The sequence below is a fragment of the Macrobrachium rosenbergii genome, chromosome 21, assembly GCF_040412425.1.
Source record: "Macrobrachium rosenbergii isolate ZJJX-2024 chromosome 21, ASM4041242v1, whole genome shotgun sequence".
NCBI lineage: Eukaryota > Metazoa > Arthropoda > Malacostraca > Decapoda > Palaemonidae > Macrobrachium > Macrobrachium rosenbergii.
The window spans coordinates 15,239,250-15,264,266 of record NC_089761.1 but is presented as its reverse complement, the minus strand read 5'-3'; the positions used below and the strand labels follow the sequence as shown (position 1 = coordinate 15,264,266).

The 25,017-nt window shown below is 37.9% G+C and overlaps 1 protein-coding gene across 1 annotated transcript in view; it reads left to right on the top strand.

Annotated features, from left to right (window-relative positions):
• Positions 1-24,775, top strand: part of LOC136849699 (nuclear exosome regulator NRDE2-like) — a 57,938-nt gene extending 33,163 nt beyond the window's left edge. Inside the window, 6 exon segments of the mRNA XM_067123049.1 lie at positions 4,592-5,583; positions 6,762-6,841; positions 7,115-8,571; positions 21,761-21,884; positions 23,320-23,495; positions 24,160-24,775. Of these exon segments, the coding sequence (XP_066979150.1) occupies positions 4,592-5,583; positions 6,762-6,841; positions 7,115-8,571; positions 21,761-21,884; positions 23,320-23,495; positions 24,160-24,555 (3,225 nt within the window). The 3' untranslated portion in view covers positions 24,556-24,775.
• Positions 24,776-25,017: the final 242 nt, after the last annotated feature.

The window sequence follows — 25,017 nt, the reverse complement described above, 5'->3', positions numbered from 1 at the left end:
AGTAACCTCGAAGTCAGCTATGCTAACAGGTAGAAACCAAGGCGTCAATCGCCTACATTTATTTGTTTCCTAAACCTATTCTGTCTCTACCCACCTCCAATGGTGGGATTCAGCTATATATATATCTGACAGGTAAGTTTCATGAACAAAATGATATTTTAATGATAAAATAAAGTTTGTTCATACTTACCTGGCAGATATATATAATTATAGTGCCCACCCACCTCCCCTCAGGAGACAGTGGCACTAGAAAATCTGAATAGAAAATGGGAATGGTTCCCGATTCCCGCCACCCAGCGGCGGGAATGAGTACTAACCACCTGGCCACACTGCGTGTGCCGCGAGTTTTGAAATTCTGTCGGATTCGGAGAAATACAGCTATATATATATCTGCCAGGTAAGTATGAACAAACTTTATGTTATCATTAAAATATCATTTTTAGACTGTGTGCCTCATAGTTTTGAATTTGTGGTTGATCTTATAGCTTGAGAATATTAAAACACAGTAAAGTTTTCTCTTAGTTTTATTTAGCTCCATTAAAGTAATCTTTGATGCATACCACCAAACTCTTGTATGGCTGATTCTCTGTTACAATTTCACTGGGTGACACAGGTCAAGCCCAGAAAAGGGATTTTGACAAAGGAAAAATCTATTTCTGGGGGAAGACCTGTGTCACCCAGTGACCCATCCCTGCACTCTCTTTCCCACCCGGGTGATATACCAAGCTTGGTGGGTGCTAATATTGGGATGACGACGTGGTCACGTGATGACGCCTAGTGGGTAAGCGGGTAGGCAACCTTTGTTGCGGCTCATCCAATTTGGGAATTTGAGAATAGAGAGATCTATTGGACGAAGGCCTGTGATAGTGGAATCCGCTCACCCCTAGTGCATACCGACACCGTTATGGTGTTCGCTCCTGGGGTAGTAACCCCGGCATTGTGGATAGCTTTTTTTCTCTGGTATATTTAGCAATATTTATGCCTAGAAATGAGTGCTATTGGAACCATTTCACTGGGTGACACAGGTCTTCCCCCAGAAATAGATTTTTCCTTTGTCAAAATCCCTTTTATGAAACTGTCAATGGTGTCACCTCATCATCCTTCAAAAGTCATGTAGACTACAAACAGTATCCTTTCAATCATGAATGAGTGGGTGGGTCAGTCCTACTTATTCCTCATGCTGTGTGTGTAATTCTGTTGCCTCATGAGGATCAAATGGTTGATACTGTCCTTTTTCAAAACCACCAACCTGCATGGTGAAGTCTTTGTGGTGGAATTATCTCCCTCAGCAGCAAGATAAATCAGTTGTCAAACTGGATAGTGTTTTTGCCTCCAGTGGTTGTATTGAGGTTTGCCCCACAATCTACATTGTAAATGTCAGTTATAGTAAAGCCTATTATTATGGCATCACATCCTGTAAAAAGGGAATCACTTGTGAAAAATATTTTTCATTTGTCACTTGTATATTGATGTGTGATATACACAATGCTAGTCCCAGCAAACAGTAATTAGGTTATGATACTCTGCTATAAAGAAATGAAATCTTGTCATAATCCATCCATGAATGCTGAAACTTCAAAGCCAGAGCTAGCCCATGTGGCACCATCTTAGTTTCTGCCAAGACAGATTTATAAATTGTCTTTTGCCCACCTAACTTACCTACAACAGCATCTTTTGCTTTCTAAGGAAATCTCTGTAGCCTTAGACAAAATAGTCTTCCCAAAGGCAGTAAAGCTGCATGAGAAGGCTTTCAGGTTATACACCTTACCCAGGGGCAACCTGGAGGTTTCTGCAAAATAGGGTTTCATTCTTTCATCCAGTGAAACTTTGCAATTAGATGCAACTAATCTTGAGCCCATTTGTCTGTATTAGTGATGGAATTAAAAAATGGGTCTGACTAGGGATTCTAGCATATAACATACCAACCTCTTATTTTGTACTGATGCCCAGAATAGGGCTGTTTTAATAGAGAAGAGAATTACCAGGTATGAAATTGTGAGTTTTTCCCTGTGGTGAATATCCAACACCAGAGGGAGCCCTCCACTGTCAGTGTTATCTTTTTCTTTTGCCCCATTTCTTAATGAAGTGTGTATAGAACTGTATTACTATAATATGTAGTGTGTATTTATTCTCAGAGTATTTGAAATCATAACCTGGAAAGGCAGAGGCAAACCTTTGTCAAGTTTGTTATTTTACAACACTGTGTTAAAATGATTTTCTTTAAATGCTTCCCATAGGGGAATAATGCCATCAGTGAACCTCGTGCAGCGCACTGTAGGCATCATCTCAGTTTCTTTGCAGTGTCCCTTTAACCCCTTTCATTCCTTTTACTGTACCTCATTTCGTACTCTCTTTCTTCCATCTTATTGTCCATCCTCTCCTAACAATATTTTCATAGTGCAACTGCAAGGTTTTCCTCCTGGTAAACCATTAAAACTTCCTTTACTCTCAGTTTCCCTTTCAGCACTAAATGACCTCTTAGGTCCCACTGCTGGACCTTTGGTGTAAAGTTCATATTCCATTCCCTTCCTTCTTTAAATGTTTTTTACTTTACACAATCCTAGCTATCAAGCTTAATAGTTTTTTGGCCTCCTATGATTGTTGAGAGATTTATAACATAATCTGAATCTTACATACTGTATCAATTCAGTTACAGTAAAGTCCCATTATTATGGCATTGATGGAGATTTGCACTTTCTCTAAAAAGAAAATTACTTGTTAAAAGTGCTGTAAAAAGAAAATCACCCTTGTGTATTGCTGTATTTTACATGTCACATCTAGCGTAATGTATAGCATTTATTGATATATGTTGTACATAATACTAGACACAATAAATAAAAATTAAACTATCACTACAAAAAAGATATTAGGCCATGTGTCAATCCATCCAACACCACTGAAAACTCAAGCCAGAGCTAGCCTGTATGCACACTACTCTTTCCCCCCAACCTAACTGCACCATAGTCCCACCCTATTTCAGTGTTCTTATACACACGATAGTGTAACAAACCTATTTCTGCCTTATATACTGTAGAATAATTAATTTAAACAAAATAAGCAAGATTATGGTGAAGAAAAAATCAATCAAACTTCATTCAAAGATACTTGTAAACAATAGAGGACATGAATACTTAACAGACCTTAGCAGGAAGGCCTTGACAAATTTTGTTAGGCATTTTGATAATTCAACAGAAATTCTTATACAAAACAAAAATTTAGTGTTTATATTGCTAAACACAGCACTACTATAGCAACGGTATTCAGAAGACAGAACGTAGATTTGTAAGTAAAACCTAGTAATTTACACTGCTGAAGTGAAAGGGTAATTAGTATAGAAATCAGTTATTGTGGTAAGCTTGACAACAAGAGAAAACATTGGATAATACACAATACTTAAATTACTGTAAACATGAAACCAAATGAAGGAAAATAAGCCATACTATATTTGACTAGCAAAAATTATTGCTATGCGAACCAACCTCACAGCTCATTTGGTAGTAAGTGCAAGCAAAGCTATTTCCAAAAAAGAAGTGACATTACTTATTGGAAGAAAGAATTACTGGATTGTCTAAGAAAAGAAGACAGTTTTGCAGTAGATAGTAATAAGGTAGGATTTTACACCGAACATTCTGGATTGAATGAAAGAAGAAAGAAAATAAGAAAAAATAAACACAAAGACTTATGGTGATGAATTTCTCTTCAGAACAAAACTGGGAATAATCTTACCCTGATGGAGACACGTGAAAGAATAGAAATGGCAGTTCCTTTTGTATGAATGGTCAAAGTGGAATATGCAAATGCAGTCACTCAGTAAGTGGTTGTCTTGCTATTCCTCCTCTTCCTTATGTAGTACATCAGAAGATATTTGTCTGGTGGAATCCAGACTGCAAATCAAAACTAATTATGATTCATGGGTCTGATACACTGTAATGAGTGCCCTCTTTGCAGTCCCTTTGATCTTGCATTCATCATTTACTGACTGTATGAAAATTCAGGCAAGTGATGGATGGGTACCCAAGGCTACAACTGCTCTTCTGTTTGTTAAATGAAAGAGTGTAGAGTTTGGGGACCTTAAAAAACCATTAATGTGGGCATATATGCTAGGTGGGTTTGTGTGAAACAATTTAATTTTATAAGAGCCCTAAGAGAGCTGTTAATCAGCTCAGTGGTCTGGTTAAACTAAGATATACTTATAAGATTTCAATTTTTTATGTGTATGAACACCATGTAATATTTTGGTCTTCCATAACTTTACTGTAAGGCAATTTAATTTTTAAAACAATCACATCAGTTGCTTCAGGGTTAACATATTGGTAATGCACTTTAGTATTAACACTATGATACATGAAAGATTATACTGTAAATATTTGCAAAGATCCTGTATTTTTCAGTTCTGGTTTTCCACCGAGGACACATTTTACAATTAGTATACAGTACTGTATACTGTTCCTTAATATGTGTAGAAGTTAATTTCCCTTTAGAATAAAAAATATAATGCTGTACTGTAATTGCTGAAATTATATAATTTAATAACACAGTAGTCCCATTTGCCAGTGTTTTTTTTTCGTTTTAGGTACAGTTTGAAACCTAGAGGAATACTGGGGAGTTCTCTAACTGAAGCACATAATGCAGGACCCAAAAAATTTTGAGGTACTTCAAAAGATCTGCAAGGAAAGTTTTATTCAGTAATTCTGAATTGATAAGGACCTTAATTCAGAAATCCCATTTAGCTTCATCTGGTGATAATTCTACACAGTGTTATATTCCCTTAGAGTTAACATACGCAGAACTGAATGAAGTTAGGTGTAAAATTATTTCAGGGAACCAACCCAAACAGAAAACAGAGGAGTCTCTCCTAGAATTTGACAGTGAAGATGAAGAGAAAAGTATAAAAAGTGAGGAAGCTGAGTGTGCTTTCTGGCAAAAGAAAGCAAAGGAGTACAATGAAAGACTTGGTCAGGAACCTTCTAACACCGATTTATGGCTCGAGTTTGTGAAGTTCCAAGATAAATCGTTTAAATACATCTTCAGTGATGAGGAAAATGGAAAGAAGAAAAAAGCTAGTTTAAAAGCAGTGGCTGAGAGGAAAATATCAATTTTAGATTCTGCTATAAAGAAGAATGTGAGATCCTTAGACTTGTATTTTGAGCGATTAGTGGTAGGTCAAGACATCTGGGATGACAAGAAGATTAAACAGGAGTGGGGCACAGTCATTATTAATTTTCCAAACAAGTTGGAGGTTTGGTATCGATATTTGGCCTTCATGCAGACCAATTTGACATCCTTTAGTCTGACAAGTGTCGTTAATACTTTCGCCAAGTGCACTGAAAAGTTACAGCAAATGAAAAGTGGTGCTTTCATTACTCATGCACCACCAAAGGACTTGGGAAAGTGCCTTGTAGACATAACTGTCCAGTTGGCCTTTGTATGGAAGCAAGCTGGCTATATGGAAAGGTCAGTTGCTATATTTCAAGCTTTAGTAGAGCTAAATCTCTTTGCTCCACCGCATGCTAAGTCGAAGACTGTAACGTTAGATGCCAAATTAGCTCTGTTTGAGGCATTCTGGGACTCCAGAGCTCCAAGGTATGTAGAAGTTATTTTTCTTTACTAAGGACAACATATCAAACAAGTTATAGTATAGTTTTACTCATTCTCTTATTGTATTTGGTCAGAGTTAAAATTAGAATTGGGGAGATCCAGTTTGAATGGTTAGCTGTAGCTATCTCCCTAGAATTACATATCCAGACTGATTTCTTGAACGGAAGTGGAAATTAGAGTAAGGTATAGGTAAAGTAGTTGGATAAATAGGTGAGAATAAAACAGAGTAGAGTAAAATAGTATACTGGGTCTGAAGGGACCCTGGAGAGGAACTTTAGTACCACCTGCATTGTGCCATGCAAGATGGTTATCTAGTGACATTTAGCTGAGATATACTGTACACATTGGGGTATATGTTTATGTGATAAAGATCCTCTTGCTTTTGCCATCCTGTGTTTGATTTGATATATGATCAAATGTTAATAACAGACAAAGAATAAGTTATAGAGAATAGTCAATATAGTGAATGTAGAGAGCAGATAATAGAGTATGGTACAAATGTGAAAAAAGTAATAAGAATATTAAGAGATTGAGGAGGAGTACATGGTAGTTTTAAGTTTCTGCATTCTATAGTACTATGCGTAATTGTAGGATGAGGATTTGAATAAGAGGTGTACTGTATTTATTACAAAAGGGAGACGTCAGCTGTAGGGAAGAACAGTTAACTGAGAATATCTTTTAGAAGTTTTTAGAATGGGAAGCTCAAAAGTTATTTGGAGGTCGGGTATGTGTGGATCAAAGTTTTGATGGGGACACTAGGAAATTGGAAGTGTTTGAAGTGAGTTTGAGAAGGAGAAATGCTGCATTAAGAGAGAAGAGAGAATGTGTGAATGGTGGAAAGGAGAGACGATTTTAGCAGGGTGGTTATAGGAAGAGCTACCGAAAAATTTTAATGGAAGAATGAGTGGAAAGCAAGAAACCAATATAAAGAGAAGGATAGATGTGATTACTGAGCTCAAAGAAGGATCAGTTAAGGAAAACTGAGAGCCCAAAATGTCAGACATCAAGAAAGAAAAGTTGAAGCTGAAAGATTACAAGTAATTTTTCTTTTACAGAAATTTAATTAATATTAAAAAATATTGTATAATATGGTTTTCTCAGACAAATAGTAATTTTATTTTGCATGCATTTCAAGGTTAGTTATGCATAAAATTATCTTCCAGGTTTGGTGAGGAAAATGCCATTGGCTGGGCTGAAGTAATGGCGAGACGTCAACAGTTAGAGTTTCCCGAAGTAGTTTTAGGTGAAGTAGAATCATTTGTACATGTTATCCTTATAATTTTTATGGTGCAGTGTACATGTTTATTGATGGTGATTGAATGATTATGTAGCAACTATTTTTTCATTTTCTAAATGCCTTCTGAGTTTTACAGGAAGCTTACATTTTCAAAAATTCATGATTTTACTCATAAATGCTTGAATGAGACACCAACTCATTATTTTACTAATAAATACTGAAATGAGACACCAAATGTTTAATTTCTTATTTCACATAGATTTTTTCCACATATTGTAGGGGGTACTCAGGATGAAGAGGATGAAATTATAGCAAAAGGCGGAGAAACTTCAGAATTGTGGTTAGCTTTGGAGAGCAGACGTGAACGTTGCCACTGGTTACCATGGGAGCAGGATCCAGAGGATTGCGAGGATCCTGAGAGAATGGTGTCCTTTGAAGATATATCTAGTCACTTATATACTCTAGACACTGATGAAGAATGCTTTTACCTTATACTACAGTTTCTGAAATTCCTGGGAGTGCCTTATGCCCATAAACTCATTTCTGAAAGAGTTGATATCAGAAATAAAAGTGACAAGGATATTCGTAGTGACATATTTAAACCTCTCATTCTTGAAAATTTGCAAGATGACAAGCTCTTTGGAAGGACTGAAAAACTGAGGGAGTTTATATGTGATGAACAAGGAATCTTAAATTTTCCAGAAATTGGTCCCACTTCATTGAATAGTTCTTGTGATGATTACTACAAGTTTATTTGTAGAGTTTTGCAACAAGCTTCAGGTGTCATTCAACTGCCATTTAAAATAGATTTACTTATACTGTATATAAAAGTGTTGGGCTCAAAGTTTGCAGCCTTGAAGTTGGATCCCAGAGTTGATTTGAAAAGGTTTGGTAAGGAACTGAAGAAAAAAGTCAAACACCTGCTAAAGTCAGAAGAATTTAGAACTTGCTTGCCAGTGTACCGAGAATATGGTATACTAGAAGAAATAATGGGTCATGATGATGATTCTGAAAATGTTTTTACTACTGCTCTGACCATTGGTACTGTGGCAGGTAAAAGTTTAGATACATTTAACCCTAACTTCAAAAATATCATGCAGTTGTTTACATCGTATTTGGAATTACAAATGAAAAGGGAAGGACAGACAGGCAAGGGATATTATAGCAATAATATTGTTCATTCTCTTTCCTCTATTGTACTGGAGGGTAAATTTTCTGCAAATTCTGGTTCCTCTGTGCCTGGACCTGTCATTCTGAAAACTAAAAAACAACTCCAGGAAATGCAAAGTTTAAGTCTTCTTTCAGCCTATGAGGATGTTACCATTAAAGAAAAGGATGCCAAGATATTACTTGCTGCAAAATTGACAAATTTCCTTGCACTGATGCAGCTGTTCACTGTTGGCTTCAAATCTGCTTACACCACCTATGAAGCTACCATAGAAAACATTGAAGCTGGTTTTGATAACCCGGTACCACATAAATTAGAAGATATCACATTGCCAGGGGAAAACACAAAGAAATCAAAGGTACCCAGAGATTCTTCTGAAGCAAATAAGTCATACTTATTAGAATGCATTGTTGAGGAATTCCTCTGGTTTATTGAATTCTCATCACATCTCCATCCAGTAATGGGAGGTGAAAGACTCTCGCCTTTGCAGTTGAGATCGCTTCTCTCATTAGCCGTTAAAGTTGCTCCAGAAAATCCTGAATTTTTGCTACAATTTGCTTTTAATCAGGTATGTCTATTTCCAGATCTGTTGTTTTCTTCACCAGATTCAGACCCTTGTTTTGTGCGGCTTTACTGTTGCTCCCAGTCTGTTGTGAAAGTGTTGAATTTGAGGTAACTGTGGTTGAGAGGGGACTGAAAGTTCCAAAGCAAATGTAATTTTTATTCTGTAATTTCACTCTGTTCCATCAACAATCACAGAATGAGTAAAGTTTTCGTCTATGTTCATCAACAACCCCAGAATGGGTTACTTTCAAATTTTTGTCAGTGTCCATCAGCTACCACAGAATGAAGTACTTTAATGTTTTTTGTCAAGTGTCCATCAACAACCACAAGATGAGCTTATTTCGAGTTTTTTTATCAGAATTCATCAGCAACCGCAGAATGAGTTGCATTGAAGTTTTTTTTTTTGCCAAGGTCCATGAACAACCGCAGAATGGGTTGCTTCTAAGTTTTTCGTCAATGCACCTTATGTTGAGTTCATGTGTACTTGCACTAGGAACCTCTTGTGTCTAGTAGTTTGATTATTATTAAGGTATGATTGGAAACTGTAAAGAAAATTCACTTATAACCTTGATAGACTCCATAAAAATTTATTTTATATTTGCTCAAGGATATTTGAAGGATAAAATTTACTCTTATTTTTTATTTAGTATTTTTTCTAGACTCATGCAAGTACTGCTGGCTGTTGGCTTAACTTAGGTTTAGTTTTTGTGATCCTTTTGTCTATTATACATTTCTTGTATGCATTCTGTTCTGTACTTTTGTTTAGGCCAGGTATTAATCAGTTATGAAAGAGAAATAACAAAGAAAAACAAAATAACAAGATTGAAATATACAAAAATAACAAACTACAAATTAGACTCACGTCAGCTTGCTCCACAGTAAAGTATTTGCACCAAGACTGGACTTCTGAAATTCCACTGATTCATGTACAGGATGAGGAACATCATTCCACAATTTGGTTACAGCAAGACTTGTTGAAAACTGTGTTGGTTTTTAAACTCAGAAGAAAATGCAAGATTTAGAAGTAACTGCATACCGGTATCTAGTTGCATAGTATGTCAAACACTCTGAGATTGCTAGGGTAGGGCAAATAAGGAATTCCCATGTTGGCAAACCTCTCAGTATTATGATTTAAGTATGGACTTGGAAGAATATACTGAAGTGAAAGTTTTCGAAAGTATTGCCATGAGATTAAAATTGACATTAAAAACACATTTGGCTTTAGATATTTTCAATGGAAGCTTTTTTTTTTTATGAAAACAGAGATGGGGCGTAATTTATGACCTGTTCTGCCAAAGCTCAGTTTCCATGACACATAGTCAGCATTGGGCAATTAGAAGGTCAGCATTCACTTTAATGGCCTAATCTTAAACCAGCTATCTACTTAACCCTTAAACGCCTACTGGACGTATCATACGTCGACTAAAATTGTCTGTTGGTGCCAAGTGGACGTACCGTATGTCGACTACAAAAAATTTCAACCTTCGGTCAACTTTGACTCGACCGAAATGGTCGAAAAACGCAATTGTAAGCTAAAACTCGTACATTCTAGTAATATTCAATCATTTACCTTCATTTTGCAACAAATTGGAAGTCTGTAGCACAATATTTCGATTTATGGTGAATTTTTGAAAAAACATTTTCCTTACGTCCGCGCGTTAACTCGGCCGAAAATTTCAGAAATTCTTTCGTCATTTTGTCGTAATTTTCGCACTGTTTTATATTAGCCATTATGTAAAGTTTTATATATGAAAATGTGCGCAATTTCATGTAAAATACAACAAAATACAACCCATGGTTGTAGCTTTTATCAGTTTGGAAATATTTTCATATAAATCTCGATAACTGCCAAAATTTCAACCTTCGGTCAACTTTGACTTGACCGAAATGGTAAAAAAACGCATTTGTAAGCTAAAACTCTTACATTCTAGTAATATTCAATCATTTACCTTCATTTTGCAATAAATTGGAAGTCTCTGGCACAATATTTCGATTTATGATGAATTTTTGAAAAAAACTTTTTCCTTATGTCCGAGCCAGAAATTCTTTCGTCACGTTGTCGTAATGTTTGCACCGTTTTATATTAGTCGTTACATAAAGTTTTATATATGGAAATGTGCGCAATTTCATGTAGAATACAACAGAAAATAACTCATGGTTGTAGCTTTTATCAGTTTTGAAATACTTTCATATAAATCACGATAACTGCCAAAATTTCAACCTTTGGTCAACTTTAACTTGACCAAAATGGTAAAAAAATGCAATTATAAGCTAAAACTCTTACATTCTAGTAATATTCAATCATGTACCTTCATTTGGCAAAAAAACTGGAAGTCTCTAGCACAATATTTCAATTTATGGTGAATTTCTGAAAAAAAAATTTTTTCTTTACGTCTGCGTGCGGTAACTCGACCGAACATCTCAGAAATTCTTTCGTCACGTTGTCGTAATGTTTGCATCGTTTTACATTAGTCGTTACATAAACTTTTATATATGAAAATGTGCGCAATTTCATGTAGAATACAACAGAAAATAATTCATGGTTGTAGCTTTTATCACTTTTGAAATATTTTCACATAAATCACGATAACTGCCAAAATTTCAACCATCGGTGAATTTTAACTCGACCGAAATGGTTGAAAAACGCAATTGTAAGCTAAAACTCTTACATTCTAGTAATATTCAATCATTTACCTTTATTTTGCAATAAATTGGAAGTCTCTAGCACAATATTTTGATTTATGGTGAATTTTTTAAAAAAACATTTTCCTTACGTCCGCGCGGTAACTCTGCTGAAATATCTCAGAAATTCTTTTGTCACGTTGTCGTAATGTTTGTACCGTTTTATATTAGTCGTTACATAAACTTTTATATATGAAAATGTGCACAATTTCATGTAGAATACAACAGAAAATAACTCATGGTTGTAGCTTTTATCAGTTTTGAAATATTTCATATAAATTACGATAAATAGAAAAAATTCGACCTTCGGTCAACTTTAACTCGACTGAAATGGTAAAAAACTGCAATTGTAAGCTAAAACACTTGCAGTCTAGTAATATTCAATCAATTAGCTTCATTTTTCAACAAACGGGAAGTCTCTAGCACAATATTTCGATTTATGGTGAATTTTTGAAAAAAAAATTTTTTTACATCCGCGCGTTACAGATTCATGCATCATATTGTGATAATATTTTCTCTGTGTTGCTTTGATCGTTTTACAATTTGTTATATACCAAAATCATCGCAATTTAGTGTACAATACAAAGAAAAAAAATAATCCGTTAGCTTTAACCGTTTTGCTCACAGCACGATTTGTATAAAAATATATATGAAAATTTTTTTTGCACTGTCATATATTTCAATATTTATATATGATAATGATATTTTTTTTCATTTCTGATGGTTGCATACTAAACTTCAGGCAATGACAAAAAAAGGAGCCAAAAGTGAACTCTTAATCTTAAAAACTAAGCGTGCTGTGATTTTTGAAAAAACCTTTTTCCACTTGGGCGCTAACTCCCGAACGCCGCGGCATACGGGAGAGACGTTTTTGTAAATAGAGGCTCGGCGTTTAAGGGTTTAAAAGCTTTAGTTTTCAAACTTCCATTGTGAAAGGACAGCATGGAAGCCCAAAGCTGAAACTACAGTAAATGACTAGTCTCAGGCAAAACCATAAAAAAAAAGATTAACGTTATGGGAAAGATTTAAGTGGCTAAATAGATGTGGCCATGATGCTTTTTCTACCTGGCTACACCCTAGTGATCTTAGAATGTTTGAAAGAATATAGGTGGTGGATAGTATAGCTTGGGAAGATCTTAATGATAATCAGAATTATGAAATATCTTGAACAGTGTGTACTATGAAATTGTTGAAAACTAGTGCTAAAGGTTAATATGAAGATTGGCTGTAAGAAATGTAATAGGACTGATGTTTTTGTTCAACAGTTAGAGTTGTGAGTCATCTTGTCTCCAAGGTCCTTAAAAAGACTTTCTCAGTAACAATTTTTTGTGCAGTTGAAGAGTTGATAAATTGGATATGTTTCTCAAAAGTAAATTGGCAATAAGGAATGACCTAGAATTTTAATGAGTTTGAAACAGTTAAGAAATGCTCAATGAAAAGCTCTGGATGGTAGGGATCCAATATCCCAAACATTTGAGTTAGATGATTTCCATTTGTTGTATAGTTTAATATTTACATTGTAAGGATAATGAAAAGCAGTATTGATTTCCAAGGGCTTGTCCATTAAAAAATTTGGCCCTCTCAAAAATAAAACTTTGAAATTAACAATGTCATATAAGTAACTTACCAAGTAATTACATAGCTATAGTTTAGTGTAGGTGACAAGCCCTGCCCGCTAACGAGAGTACGGGAAAGAACTTAACAGAAAACCTCATTTTGTTTTTGCTGTGCTCTCGAGTGACATCAGAGGTTTGCTGCAGCTTTTGTTTACTGATTTTTGGTTGTATGGCTGGATTTCAGTGAAGTATCACTTGTTTGAGTAGCCTTCAAGCTTTAATAGCTTTCAGGATAATTTTTCTAGTTCTCTGGTTATTATGTCTGATTCAGGTTCACCTAGTTTTGCTATCGCAGCAAAAAGTTGGAAAACCAGATTAATCAAATTTTCATATGATTCTCATACAGTTTGCAGTAAATGTAGTGGGCAGAAATATAGTAGGGAGAAAACTTGTGCTAAATGTAATGATTAGCAAGAGTAGAAGGTACTTAACCTCAACTAGACAAGTTAGAGAGTGATAGAAAAAGGAAAGCAGCCCCTAGAGTCTAGAAATGAGCTTCCCTTAGCCAAGTATTTTATCCTAGCCTAGGTTAGATGATAGCTCTGCAATTCCTCCTTCCTAAATTTTCTCCTGCTACTAGTCCTCCTACTTTTAATCCACCTACTCCCGCACCTGGCTCCCTTGGTTCCGAACCCAATGCCATTCCCAGTTTAGAGTCTAGGTTTCACAGAAAAATATCCTACTAGTGAATACAGTGGTGGAGTTAGGTGCATCACTGAAGGTGTTTATGGGAAAACATATTCAGACGGCGCCACTTCCCGTAAAGTGACAAGTGATAGTGTGGTGCAAGTGGAGGAGGTGGCTGCTCATCCTGTTGGTTCTCGTAGACCAAGGTCACTGTCCTGCTCCCCTGAACCTGGGAGAAGACATACCAAAAGTCCAGTGGAGGCTGAGGGGGTTGGCCCATGGGTAGTTGCCCCCTCAGTCGAACCTGTTGCTCGTTCCCAGGTATTGGGAGACAGCCACTGGAAAGGCATCTTGACAGGAGAAAGTGTTATGCAAGTGGAGAAGGTGGCTTCTCATCTCCCAGTTCTTCAAAACGAAGTTCTCTATCCTGCTCCCCTAAACCTGGGAGAAGCCATACCGGAAATCCAAGGGAGGCCGGTGGGGTTTGCCCATGGGTTGCTGCACCCTCAGTTGAACCTGTTGAACAAATATCCCAGGTTTTGACAGACAGCTGCTGGAAAGGTGTCTTGGATGTGCACCAGTTGTCGTCCGACTCTCAAGATTCCAGCCCAGACTCTGCAGCGCCACAAGCACTTTCTAGATTTGTCTTGTTCATTGAAGAGGCACGCAGGCGATGTTGGCTGCTCTTCTCTGCTGCCGCAGAGAGCCCAGTTAGCGGTTTAAGGAGCCGTGTGCAGTCCTCAACCTTCTTGCAGTGCATGGGACAGTCCAGTGTATTCTTTCCTAAGCATACTTCTGTTGGGCGCCAGTATTTGGCTCCCAAGCACCCAGCGATCCCTCTCAGTGCTCGTTGATTTCGTTTAAGCGCATCTCCTCACGAGTGCCTGACGCCAGCTTCTGAATGTCCACCGCCAGTTTCCGAGCACCTGGCACCGGCTCCTGAGCGCTTGGCACCTGTTGCGAAGTGCTTGCAACTCTTCAATATCAGTCTCATGCTTGGAGTGCCAAGCTCCCATATCTGATCACTGATCGCCTAGCCTATGCAGCTCTCCTTCAATATTTGTGGGCGAGCATTCCACCCCTTTTTTCCTCCCTCGTGCTTAATCCGTAGAAGGTTTCTTTCCTACACCACTGGGGAAGCTCCTTCTTCCTGACGCTCGGTGTTTTCGTCACCGAAAATTATGTTTTTCATCGGCAGAACTTGAATTCTTTGTCAAAGACCTCTTTGAGTTTTTTGAAGCTTTCAGTTTCTTGGATTGGATGGTGAGAGCACTACCCAAGAAGATTGAAGATCACATGATTTAGTTGGAGACTTCGCCTCGGACTGGCTAGGAGTCCTATCTCGTGCAGACAAGACCACCAGGGATGGCTCTCTTGAACTTGTGGCTCTTTTCTCTATGGGGGTTTTGAAGAAAAGAGATTTTTTTTGGTGCTCCTGTTCCACTAAAGGAGTCACTCAAGGGCCCAGAAGTCTGACCTCCAATAGAAGTCGACTTAATATCTTCTGGCGCATTCTTCCAAATGCCTCAAGGATTCATCCGTGTTTGTTTCTAAGACGGTCTCTCCTCTTCAGCAACATCCCTTTCATTGGCGTAAGCCCAAGTCTAGTCTAAAACCTGCTCCAATGCCCGCTTCTCGGCTAGAACTTTCAAGAGGGGCTCAAGTCCTTGCTCAAGAAATGAGGAAGAAGTCCTCTGTGCACAAGTGGGAGCCAGTCTTCTCAAGTTTTGGGAGAAGTGGAGTATCAGAGGGACAGAACAGTGGATTGTCAAGGTTCTGAGGGAGGGGTACTCCATTCCATTCATGGAGAGCCTTTTGGTCCCTTCTCCCATTGCTTTGACAGCCTACTCAAGTTCGGCCCCTTCAGAAGAGATCTCCTCTGTCCTTCGAAAGAGAGCCATAGAAGTCGAGGACATCAACTCAGAGGGCTTCTGCTACTGTCTATTTGTGGTCCCCAGTGTCTGCAGACCAGTCCTCAACGTAAGCGCCCTCGTTCTCTTTGTCTGACAGATGAAGTTCAGATGGAGACGAACCAGTCAGTCTGTTCATCTATTCACCAGGGCGATTGGATATGCAGGATGCATGCTTCCACTTCCCTATCCATCTAGACTCCAGGAAGTATCTAAGGTTCGTCTTCCAGGACACTCTCTCCCCCTCGACAGTGTCTAAACGCCTGTCTCCTCTCGGAGCGCCCAAGCAGCTGGTGCCAGCTCCCAAGCACCCGGTGCCAGCTAAATCTTCCAGTTTTGGGTTCTTTGCTTCGGCCTCTCTATGGCACCTCAATTTTTCACTCGAGTCCTCGCTCCTATAGCTAAATGACTTCATTTAATGGGCATAAACATCAGTCTATATCTGGACGACTCACCTCTTCAATCCCCTTTGAGAGAAAAGTGCACGAAGGACATGAACATCTCTCTCAGGAACTGGGAATTATCATATACCTTCAGAAGTCCCAGTTGGCCCTGTCGCAAGAGTTCCCCTATTTGGGGATGAGTCTCAACTCTCAGATTTTTCGGGCTTTTCTGTCTGCCAAGCGAATTGCCAGCTGCCTTCAGTCGGTCCACAAGTTTCTAGCCCCTTCGTCTTGCTCGACCCAACAGTGGATGAGCCTACTGGGGACCTTGTCGTTCATCAAGATGTTTGTCAAGTTAGGCAAACTTCTCATGAGAGTTTTGCAATTCTTCCTCAAGGCCAACTGGGACAGGGAAACAAAGCCAGACACCTACACGTTTCCCATCAACCCGAAGATCGAGTCAGACCAGCATAGTGGTGGTCCGAACGTAGACTTTCAGAAGGAAAGCCCTTCATCCTCTGAGCCCAGACCTAGACTTATTTTTCAGACTCCTTGGTTCTAGGTTGGGGAGTCCTCTTGGGGGACCGTGAACTTTCTGGTATGTGGTCACCGGAAGAACAGAACCTTCACATCAACGTCAGAGGGCTGAAAGTAGTTCACTTAGGGCTTCAGTGCTTCTTGACGCTAGTTCACAACGTGTGGTAATCCACTCAGACAATACCACAGCCCTAATGTACATACGAAAGCGAGGCAGCACTCACTCATTTTCTCTGCCAGACAGCTAGAGACCTTCTACTGCGGACAGATCAAATCGAGTGAGTTTAGTCACTCAATTTATTCATGGCAAACTAAATATTCTGGCGGATGAACTGAGCCATCGAAAAGCGGGTCCCTTCCACTGAGTGGACCTTGGATCCCCTGTTCTATCAGAATCTGCAATACTATGGATCAGGCCGACATTCGACCTGTTGCCACCTCAAGGAACCATTGCCCTCCTCTGTTTTGATCTCAGGCCCCGGACCCTCTAACATGGACAACAGACGCCATGCTGCAAGATTGGTCCCACTTGCACCTCTACACCTTTCCTCCCTTCAAGTCTTGGGCTCATCGCAACATTACGATGACTCTCATAGCCCCGTTCTGGCCCATGAAAGAATGGTTCCAGGACCTGCTACAGTTGTGGGTGGACTTTCTGAGACTCCTCCTAAAAACTGTGTCTACTCACTATACTTCAGACTGTTTGGAAGCTTGTCAGAGCATAATGGTTTTCAAGATGTGCTGCAGAGGCTATTGCAAGATGCAGACGTCGATTTCCTAGCTGCATTTTCCAGGCTACGCGGGCGATTTTCCGAAGCTGGTGTCTCAGACTCAACATTTCTTCTGAGATGTCTGTGACCCAAATTGCTGATTTCCTTCTTTTTCTGAGGAGATCTAGGAATCTCTCATTCTCCACCATTAAGGGGTATCGAGCTGTGTTTTCTGAGGAGAACTAGGAATCTCTCCTTCTCCGCCATTAAGGGGTATTGAGCTGTGTTTAGCTGAGTGTTTAAACACAGTGGTCCTGAATCTTGCATCAATCCCAGATCTTAACGAATGCACAAGTCCTTAGATACGTCTTAGCAAAGAAAGGAAGATCCAGTCTCCTGGAACCTGGAGGTATTGTCGAAGTGGCTGAAAGTCCCTCTTTTGAACCTCTTCATTCCTCTGCTTGGAGAAACCTTACTTGGAAGACTCTCTTCCTCATGGCCTTTGCTACTGCTAACATATTAGCAAGTTTCAAGCCTTCGATAAAGGGTAGATTTTTTGTTTTTGCAAGGAGGTGCATTTTGCTACTTTACTCTTGGTTTTTAGCCAAGAATGAGGACCCTTCCAAGCCCTTGCCCTGTTCTTTCTCCGTTAAGGCCTTAACGGACACCTTGGCTCTGAGGAAGAAGTGAGAGTTCTTTATCCTGCTAGGACCTAAAGGTATTTCCTGAGCAGGACCTAGAAGATCAGAGGACCATCCAGTAACTTCTGGAGCTCTGTCAAGAACCCCCCCTCACCCTGTGGCTAAGAATGCACTGTCCTTCCTCGTCAAAGACTTAATTTGTGAGGCGCATTCTCAGATTCAGAAGGACATTTTGCCTACTTTTAAAGTGAAAGCTCTTGACGTCAGGGCAGTCTCTATCTTATTAGCTTTTAGGCACATATGTCCCTCACTTCCATTCTGCAGTCAGCCTACTGGAAGTGCGAACTGATCTTCGTGTCTCACTGTCTGAAAGAAGTTAAAACAGTGTTTGAAAATTGCATTACCTTGGGGCCACTAACAGTGGCTGGCATGGTATTGGGGGAGGAAGCATGGGAATCCTCTTTTTCTCTTACTATCTCATTGCCTTGAAGTCAGGTGCCAAATTTTCTGGAGCTAGGGGTTACAATGTACCTGGAGTAATTTTTTTTTTTTAATTCTCCCCCTTTTTTTTATTATTTATTTATTTGTTTAACTACTTAATTTTTTATGTACTCTTTCCCCCCTTTTTTTTCCCATCCTGAGAAGAACCCTAAAAAGTTCAGAGGTCTGGTTAAACAAATCATTTATAACTAACTAACCCAACCAGTCTCAGCAGATGGGTTGTGGTGTTTTCACTGTAGGTGAAAGCATTGTCTGTTTTTTTTTTTTTTTTATCATTACTGCACCCAGGGCAAGGGCACTTGTGTATGCTTTGCCAGCGATCAGGCCTATCCTCCGCTGCAAAGCTCCCATTTAAGTAGAGGCGACCCACGGCTCAACTGCCACACCACTACATGTTAAGATGAGCACAAACTAAAGGCAGTATTCACCTGCAGTTTTCTTACCAGGTAAGGAAACAACAAGTATTGTTTCAATGCTAAAAATTTATCTATTTCAAAGTCATTACCATGCCTTAATGTTTTGGAATAGATTATGTCCATGTATCCCACCCCCATTCAATGTGGAATTCAGCTATGTAATTACATGGTAAGTTACTTATATGAAAATGATATTTTCATAATAAAATTAAGTTTCATATATACTTACCAAGTAATTACAGAATGAGAGACTGCCCTCCTCCACCAAGTAATTACAGAATGAGAGACTGCCCTCCTCCCCTCTCATGGACATAAGGGCAGAAACACACACAGGTTTTCTGCTAAGTCGTTGCCAGTACTCCCGTCAGTGGGCGGGGCTTGTCTCCTACACTAAACTATCGAAGTGCTACCGCACCTTTTTAGGTAAAGGCACCGCTCGAGTTAGAAACTATAGCTATGTAATTACTTGGTAAGTACTGTATATGTGAAACTTAATTTTATTATGAAAATATAATTTTTGTAGCAGCACCAGAAGGCCCCTTCCAAGCCCAACCACCCAGCAAAAGCCCAAATGAAAAAATAGACTACCTAGCAAACAGAGCTGGATAGACCACTTTTAATTCTTGGCTAATATACCTCATGATAAAGTTCTAGCATGTCTGGATTAGGGGATTCTAATTTGACCACTTATGGTATTTTAAGTTTCAACATGGCAGAGAATAATACAGTAATGGAAAAAATACTGTTGACGAACTTGACAGAATTTTTCATGAATAAATATCTAAAAATATATGGATGTGGAGTTATAGGGCTTATTCAGCAATTTTAAAATGTTCTCCAGGCCTTATATATTGTTTGTATTTCATGTGTCAACTTCCTTTAAATGGTGACTGCTTAGAATATGTAAGTTTTTCTGCTTATTGTACTAAGTTTTTTCTCAGAGGAGAAAGTGTCCTAGTATTGGTTGTGAGACTTGTAGCAAGTTTGTCCCCCATTGAGATAGGCCTACATCTGTTTGGGTGTCAGAAATGAGAGTTTATTAATTCAGTAGCACTACAGTAAATAGAAAAGCAGTGTTTCACAAGGCTCATATTATGTATTTCAATGAATCTCACATTGTTATAATTTTCAAGCCATTCACTGGCTCCTTCATCAGTTTAAAAAATTTAAAAGAAAAGGATTTACAGCTGGTTTATCGTCATATTTCATCTTCCTGTTTACCTTCCTTCCAGTAGGGAAGGAAAGGGTGACTGTTTCTGTGCCTCAGAAAGTCAGTTTCTGAAGCTAGTTATTTTAGTAATACTGTAATCAGTTTGGGCATTTGCTTTTGATTAAGCATTGATGGGCAAATGCAATATTTGACCTTGAAGATCGCTGCCTCATATGTAGCATTTAACCTGTTAATGTTATGAAACCATATATTAAGCTCTGCCTTCCATCTCACCACAGTGCTGCCTAGGTAGCATAGGGATATTCAATTCCTTCCGTCTTGTATACTAACTGTTTTGCATTTTATAACCATGTGAGAGGGTGTGCTGTGCACCCATCTGTACAGGAACCTTACTTTGGACTTGTGTGCGTTAATTTAGTAAATGCCAGAGAAAGCTGTCTGCCAGGTTCGGGAACCATGTTGTGCCAGTGGATGGAGGGTTGTGTTCCCCACCAATTCCCTCTTGGCCACCTCCATCCGTAATCCAGGAGGAGGTTGGACTACCTTACCCAAAGCCATGTGGGTAGGAGAGACTTACCTCAACATAAGGACATTCAAGGAGTTCTTAGCGCATTTGGAATAGAACACCCTAATCTGCCCATAAGATAGCTGATATGAAATTTAGATGTGGTTGTAGGCTTTTTGATGAATTACCTTAAGAACCCTTGAAAGAAACATCTTTAAAGGATTTAATCAGTAACTACAGTGGAAAGAGTAAGCAAGTTGTAAACCATTTCCAGTAACACTGGCTCTATGAATGGTGATGCAGTCCTTTACATTTATTGTAATTTATGCCTTTTTACCACACTTCTGATAAACAATGATGTGAAGATTATTTCCTCTGTTTGGTCACAGTTTGGTCACAGTTTCGAATGTGACTCAACTAGTGGGGAATGAAGAGGAGACTTTTTATGTCCAGTTAGAGCCATGAAGGTTTATATATGCAGGTAAACCTATAAGGAGGAATGTGCATAATTTATTCTGTGGTGTTAGGAATCTGTATACTATATTATTTTGTCTAAATACATCATATCCCTTGTTATACATTCTTCACTTTGTGCTCACAGTAATTTATGTGAGACCTGTCTACCTGTTTTCAAGATGAAGCACATAAAGTATGATCTATGGGTATGCCTTGGATTTTATAGAGAAGTTGTTAAGAATTAATAAGGCACAATGAAGATGCTGTCCCATTTTTGTATATATTTAAAAGATATGGTAATCGCTCTTGAAATTGCCTTACATTAAGTTCCTTAGTTGCTGGTATCAAGGATGAAGACCAGAGGGAAAGTTAATAGGAAGATGAATAGGCTGATAAACCAGGTATAAACCACTTTTATTTTTTTCTCAAATGCCAATGAAGTCAGTTAATCGAAATTTACAGCTATCCAAATGTTAGGTAATTACAGAAATAACTAATTTTAATATGAAAATGGGTATGACAGGCTATTTTGTTTTGAATTTTTGTGTTATACTGTAAAGTTGTATAAGATTGTGCTAAGTAACTGTACTGTAATTGTATATGATGCCTGTATCAGTAAGGAAAATTGAACGCAGCAGAATTTTTAATAGTGTTTGAGTGAAAGATCTTTGTGGAGACAATTGTGTACATTTTAAAAAGTTAGTCATATTAATTTTAGGTATCTGAAAAAATACCATTGCATGGTCATACATTAAATTGTAAGTTTGATACTGCACTCCATTAAATTTTTCTCATGTTGAATTTTGTAAATATAGTAGTAGCCTTATTCCGTTGCCACTGGTTAATCATATTTACCATTACTGTTAAACTTTATATCCATTTTATTTCAGATATAGGGAATTTTACTCTGATTATGCATGATATGTGAATTTAATGTTCTTTTTTAATTTCCAAGTTTTCCAAAGATGTAAAAATTTAGCTTTTATTGTTGTGAGAGCAGTTTTTATATACAGCATTCCTTTTTACCTTTTATTTCAGACTTGGCGGGACCTCCTTAGTTGTCCAGATGCACTTTTACAGAACCCATCAATTTTGATGTGTGTTTGTCGGTTGCTGCCCCATATACAAAAGACTGTTACTTTAGTTAAAAATACAAATGAAGGTGTGTTATCTATTGTATTTTTTTTTTATTTTAAGGTTAGCCACTCACTTTATACTTTCAGTATTAAGACCACTAGCAGAACTTAATGATAAATACAGTAAACCCCCCGTATTCGCGTTCTCATGGTTCGCGGACTCACGCATTCGCGGGTTTCTCTGTGGAACATATCTAGCCATCATTCTCGGAAAATTCACCCATTCGCGGTATTTTTCACTGATAAATAGTCACTAATTACTGTATTTTCATATATTTTTCATGAATAAATGCACTTTTTGTAATAAAACTGTTAAAACACTCAAGTATAAGCATTTTTACAGGGTTTTTCTTGGTTTAAGCTATCAAAATGGGCAGTTCTAAGTGTTTTTAGATGGGTTTTAAGCATTCGTGGATTTGACCTATTTGCGGGGGGGTGTGGGACGCATCCCCCGCGAATACGGGGGTTTCACTGTATCTAGTTTTAGTGTTCATTGAACCTGGAAGGGTTTACCACTTTCAGTGTACTAAAGGCAGTTGGCATTGTCCCTTCGTAGACCCCATCTGCATTGCTCTCTGCTGTCTACTTGTCATCCAATCCATCTGGTCTCTTCTCACTTAGCTACACAACTTTTTTAACTTTACCTTGTTTCATTTGCAATTCTCATTCAAGAAAAAATATATCGGGCAAATTCTGTGAGAGTCTAGCTTAGTAACTTGGTAGGTTCAATATTGATAATACGTGTAACGTCCTTCCTTGATGTACAAGTAATTATTTTGTTAGCACACCATATTTTAAAGCAGTTTCACCATTTTCCAGTTTAAATCTTTAGAGACTCTGTTTACAGTGTTGTTTTGTTTTTATAACTGCATTGCATTTTACTTGTTAGATTAGGCCTGAGCATTGTTGACAAATTGCCTGCCAAATTTATATTTCTGCAAATAGTTTTTTGTAGAATCTAATATAGCCCTCATACAAAGGATTTATACAATCATTAGAGTGACTTTATGATGTGAATAATGTACTATACAAGGAAATTAGCTCTAGTTTTACTAAATGAGGAACAGGTAAGCATTGTTCATTATATATGTTTTGAATATGGTCTTGCAAGCCATTTATGAAGTCATGAGTCCTATTTGTTTTATGTAAAGTTAATTGTAACAGGTATCTCAATTTTTAATCTTCCATCTAAATTTTTATCTTTAATTATTTATGTTTTCGCATATTGGTCCAGATAATATTTACTTTCCTTTTATAAAATTGGTGCCCAAGAGATATGCAATGGAGGAAGTGTTAATGATTTTATGTCTCATTTGATATTAGTCCTCATTGTGAGATTACAGAATAGTAATAGTACTTTAGCATTATAAGGGATAAGTTATTACCTTCTAGTACCTTTTGCAGTTTTTATTATTGAAATTTGAGCAAAATAATGTAATTTATATTACTGACTTTTTCCAGGTCTGCTAAGCAGTGGTCATCGATTGGAAAGAGCACTTGAACAGGGAGTAAGTTGCCTCCCAGGCAGACATTGCCCTCTTTTATGGAGGATATACTTAGCTTTAATTGGTTCCACAAAGCCTGCTGGAGTCAAAGAACTTGCTTACAGAGCATTATCTTCGTGTCCTGGAGTCAAGGTAAACTTTTGCCCTGTAGTATTCCCACCTCAAGTTAATCTTGAAATATAGTTTGTAATGAAAATGACTGTGTGTGGTTTTCAACGCTTAAGTATTGATAAATAAGATGGTAGCTCTGGATAAACTATTGCCAAACAAAGATGATGCACACATGCATGGGCTTTGCACCTCTTGCTAATTTTTACTGTTATTTGATATCCTGTTTCCTTCCTGTAATTAATGTTGTATTCATAAGAAATTAAGAGCAAGTTTCATCCATTAGGTCTTGACAAAATTTTTGACTTTAGTGAAATAGGTAAAGGATATACATACTTTGATATTATAATTTTTTTTGTACATTAAGTACAGTCATATAAGTAAAAATTTGTTATTTCTTTGCATTTTGCATAATTTCAAAGCTGAAGTAGTCGCAACATAACTATAGAGTATAGCTTTCAACTGTTAAAGTTATTCTGAAGTAGTTTGCAGGAATTGCTTAGAGCATTTATTCTTAAATGAGGGGCAAAAATTGAGAAAGTTTAAAGAGGTCGAACAGCTAGGCTGGATGATCCAAAAGCTAATAATGCATGCATGCATGCAGTGTGCACATTAGGTTGGATGTTTCTTTCTCTTTTGTTAAAGTTTAATATCAGAAAGTTGACATTTTCCAATGAACTTTCAACAGAGCGTGTATTTAGACTGTGTACGATGGGTGCCAGAAATGCTCAAAGATATTGTGAAGTTACTTGGGGAGAAAGGTATCAGAGTAAGGCTTCCCTTAGAGGAACTGCAAGTGCTCACGGAAGCTGAACTGGACTTAGAAGATGAGATAGAGGCCACTAAAGGAGATGGGTCACACTGTGGAGATGAGATGGATACCCATAAAGAAGCTGCATCAGACTTGGAAGATGAGATTGATTCCACTAAAGTCCAGCCAGACACAGTTGAGATGGATGCCCGAAGAGAAGCTGGGTCAGTCTTAGATGTGGGAAATGCCTCTAAACATTCTGGGCCAGACTCTGTTGAGATGAATGCCCCTGTAGAAGCTGGGTCTGATTTGGATATCCTCTATGATATCTAAACTTTGCTCCAGCAGTTATGAGTTGCAGATACTGTGAAGTTATGGTATCATTTATCATTACCAGAGATCACTTATGCAATGAAGTTTCACTGTAATTTTCATGGTAAAAACTATGTACAGCCAAACTGTTGTTCATAAATGTAAAGTCTCTTGTCGGGATAATATGATATACTTTTGGAAATTTTTTTATTGAGGAATAAAAGGTACATATGAAAAGGGTTATCATTTTTTATTTCTCTTGTGGAGTGGGGAATGAGAGGTGGTAATACTATTTTTACTGTATTATTAGTATTATTATTATTATTATTATTATTATTATTATTATTATTATTGAACATAAGAAGTTTCCATACAGTGTCCCATCTTAGGCTTCAGCTGAGTTGCTCCCTTCCTGTTACTTGGTCCCTTTTGTCTTAGGTATTCAACTTCATTAACTTTACTTCACTTTTTAGCTTTTATTTA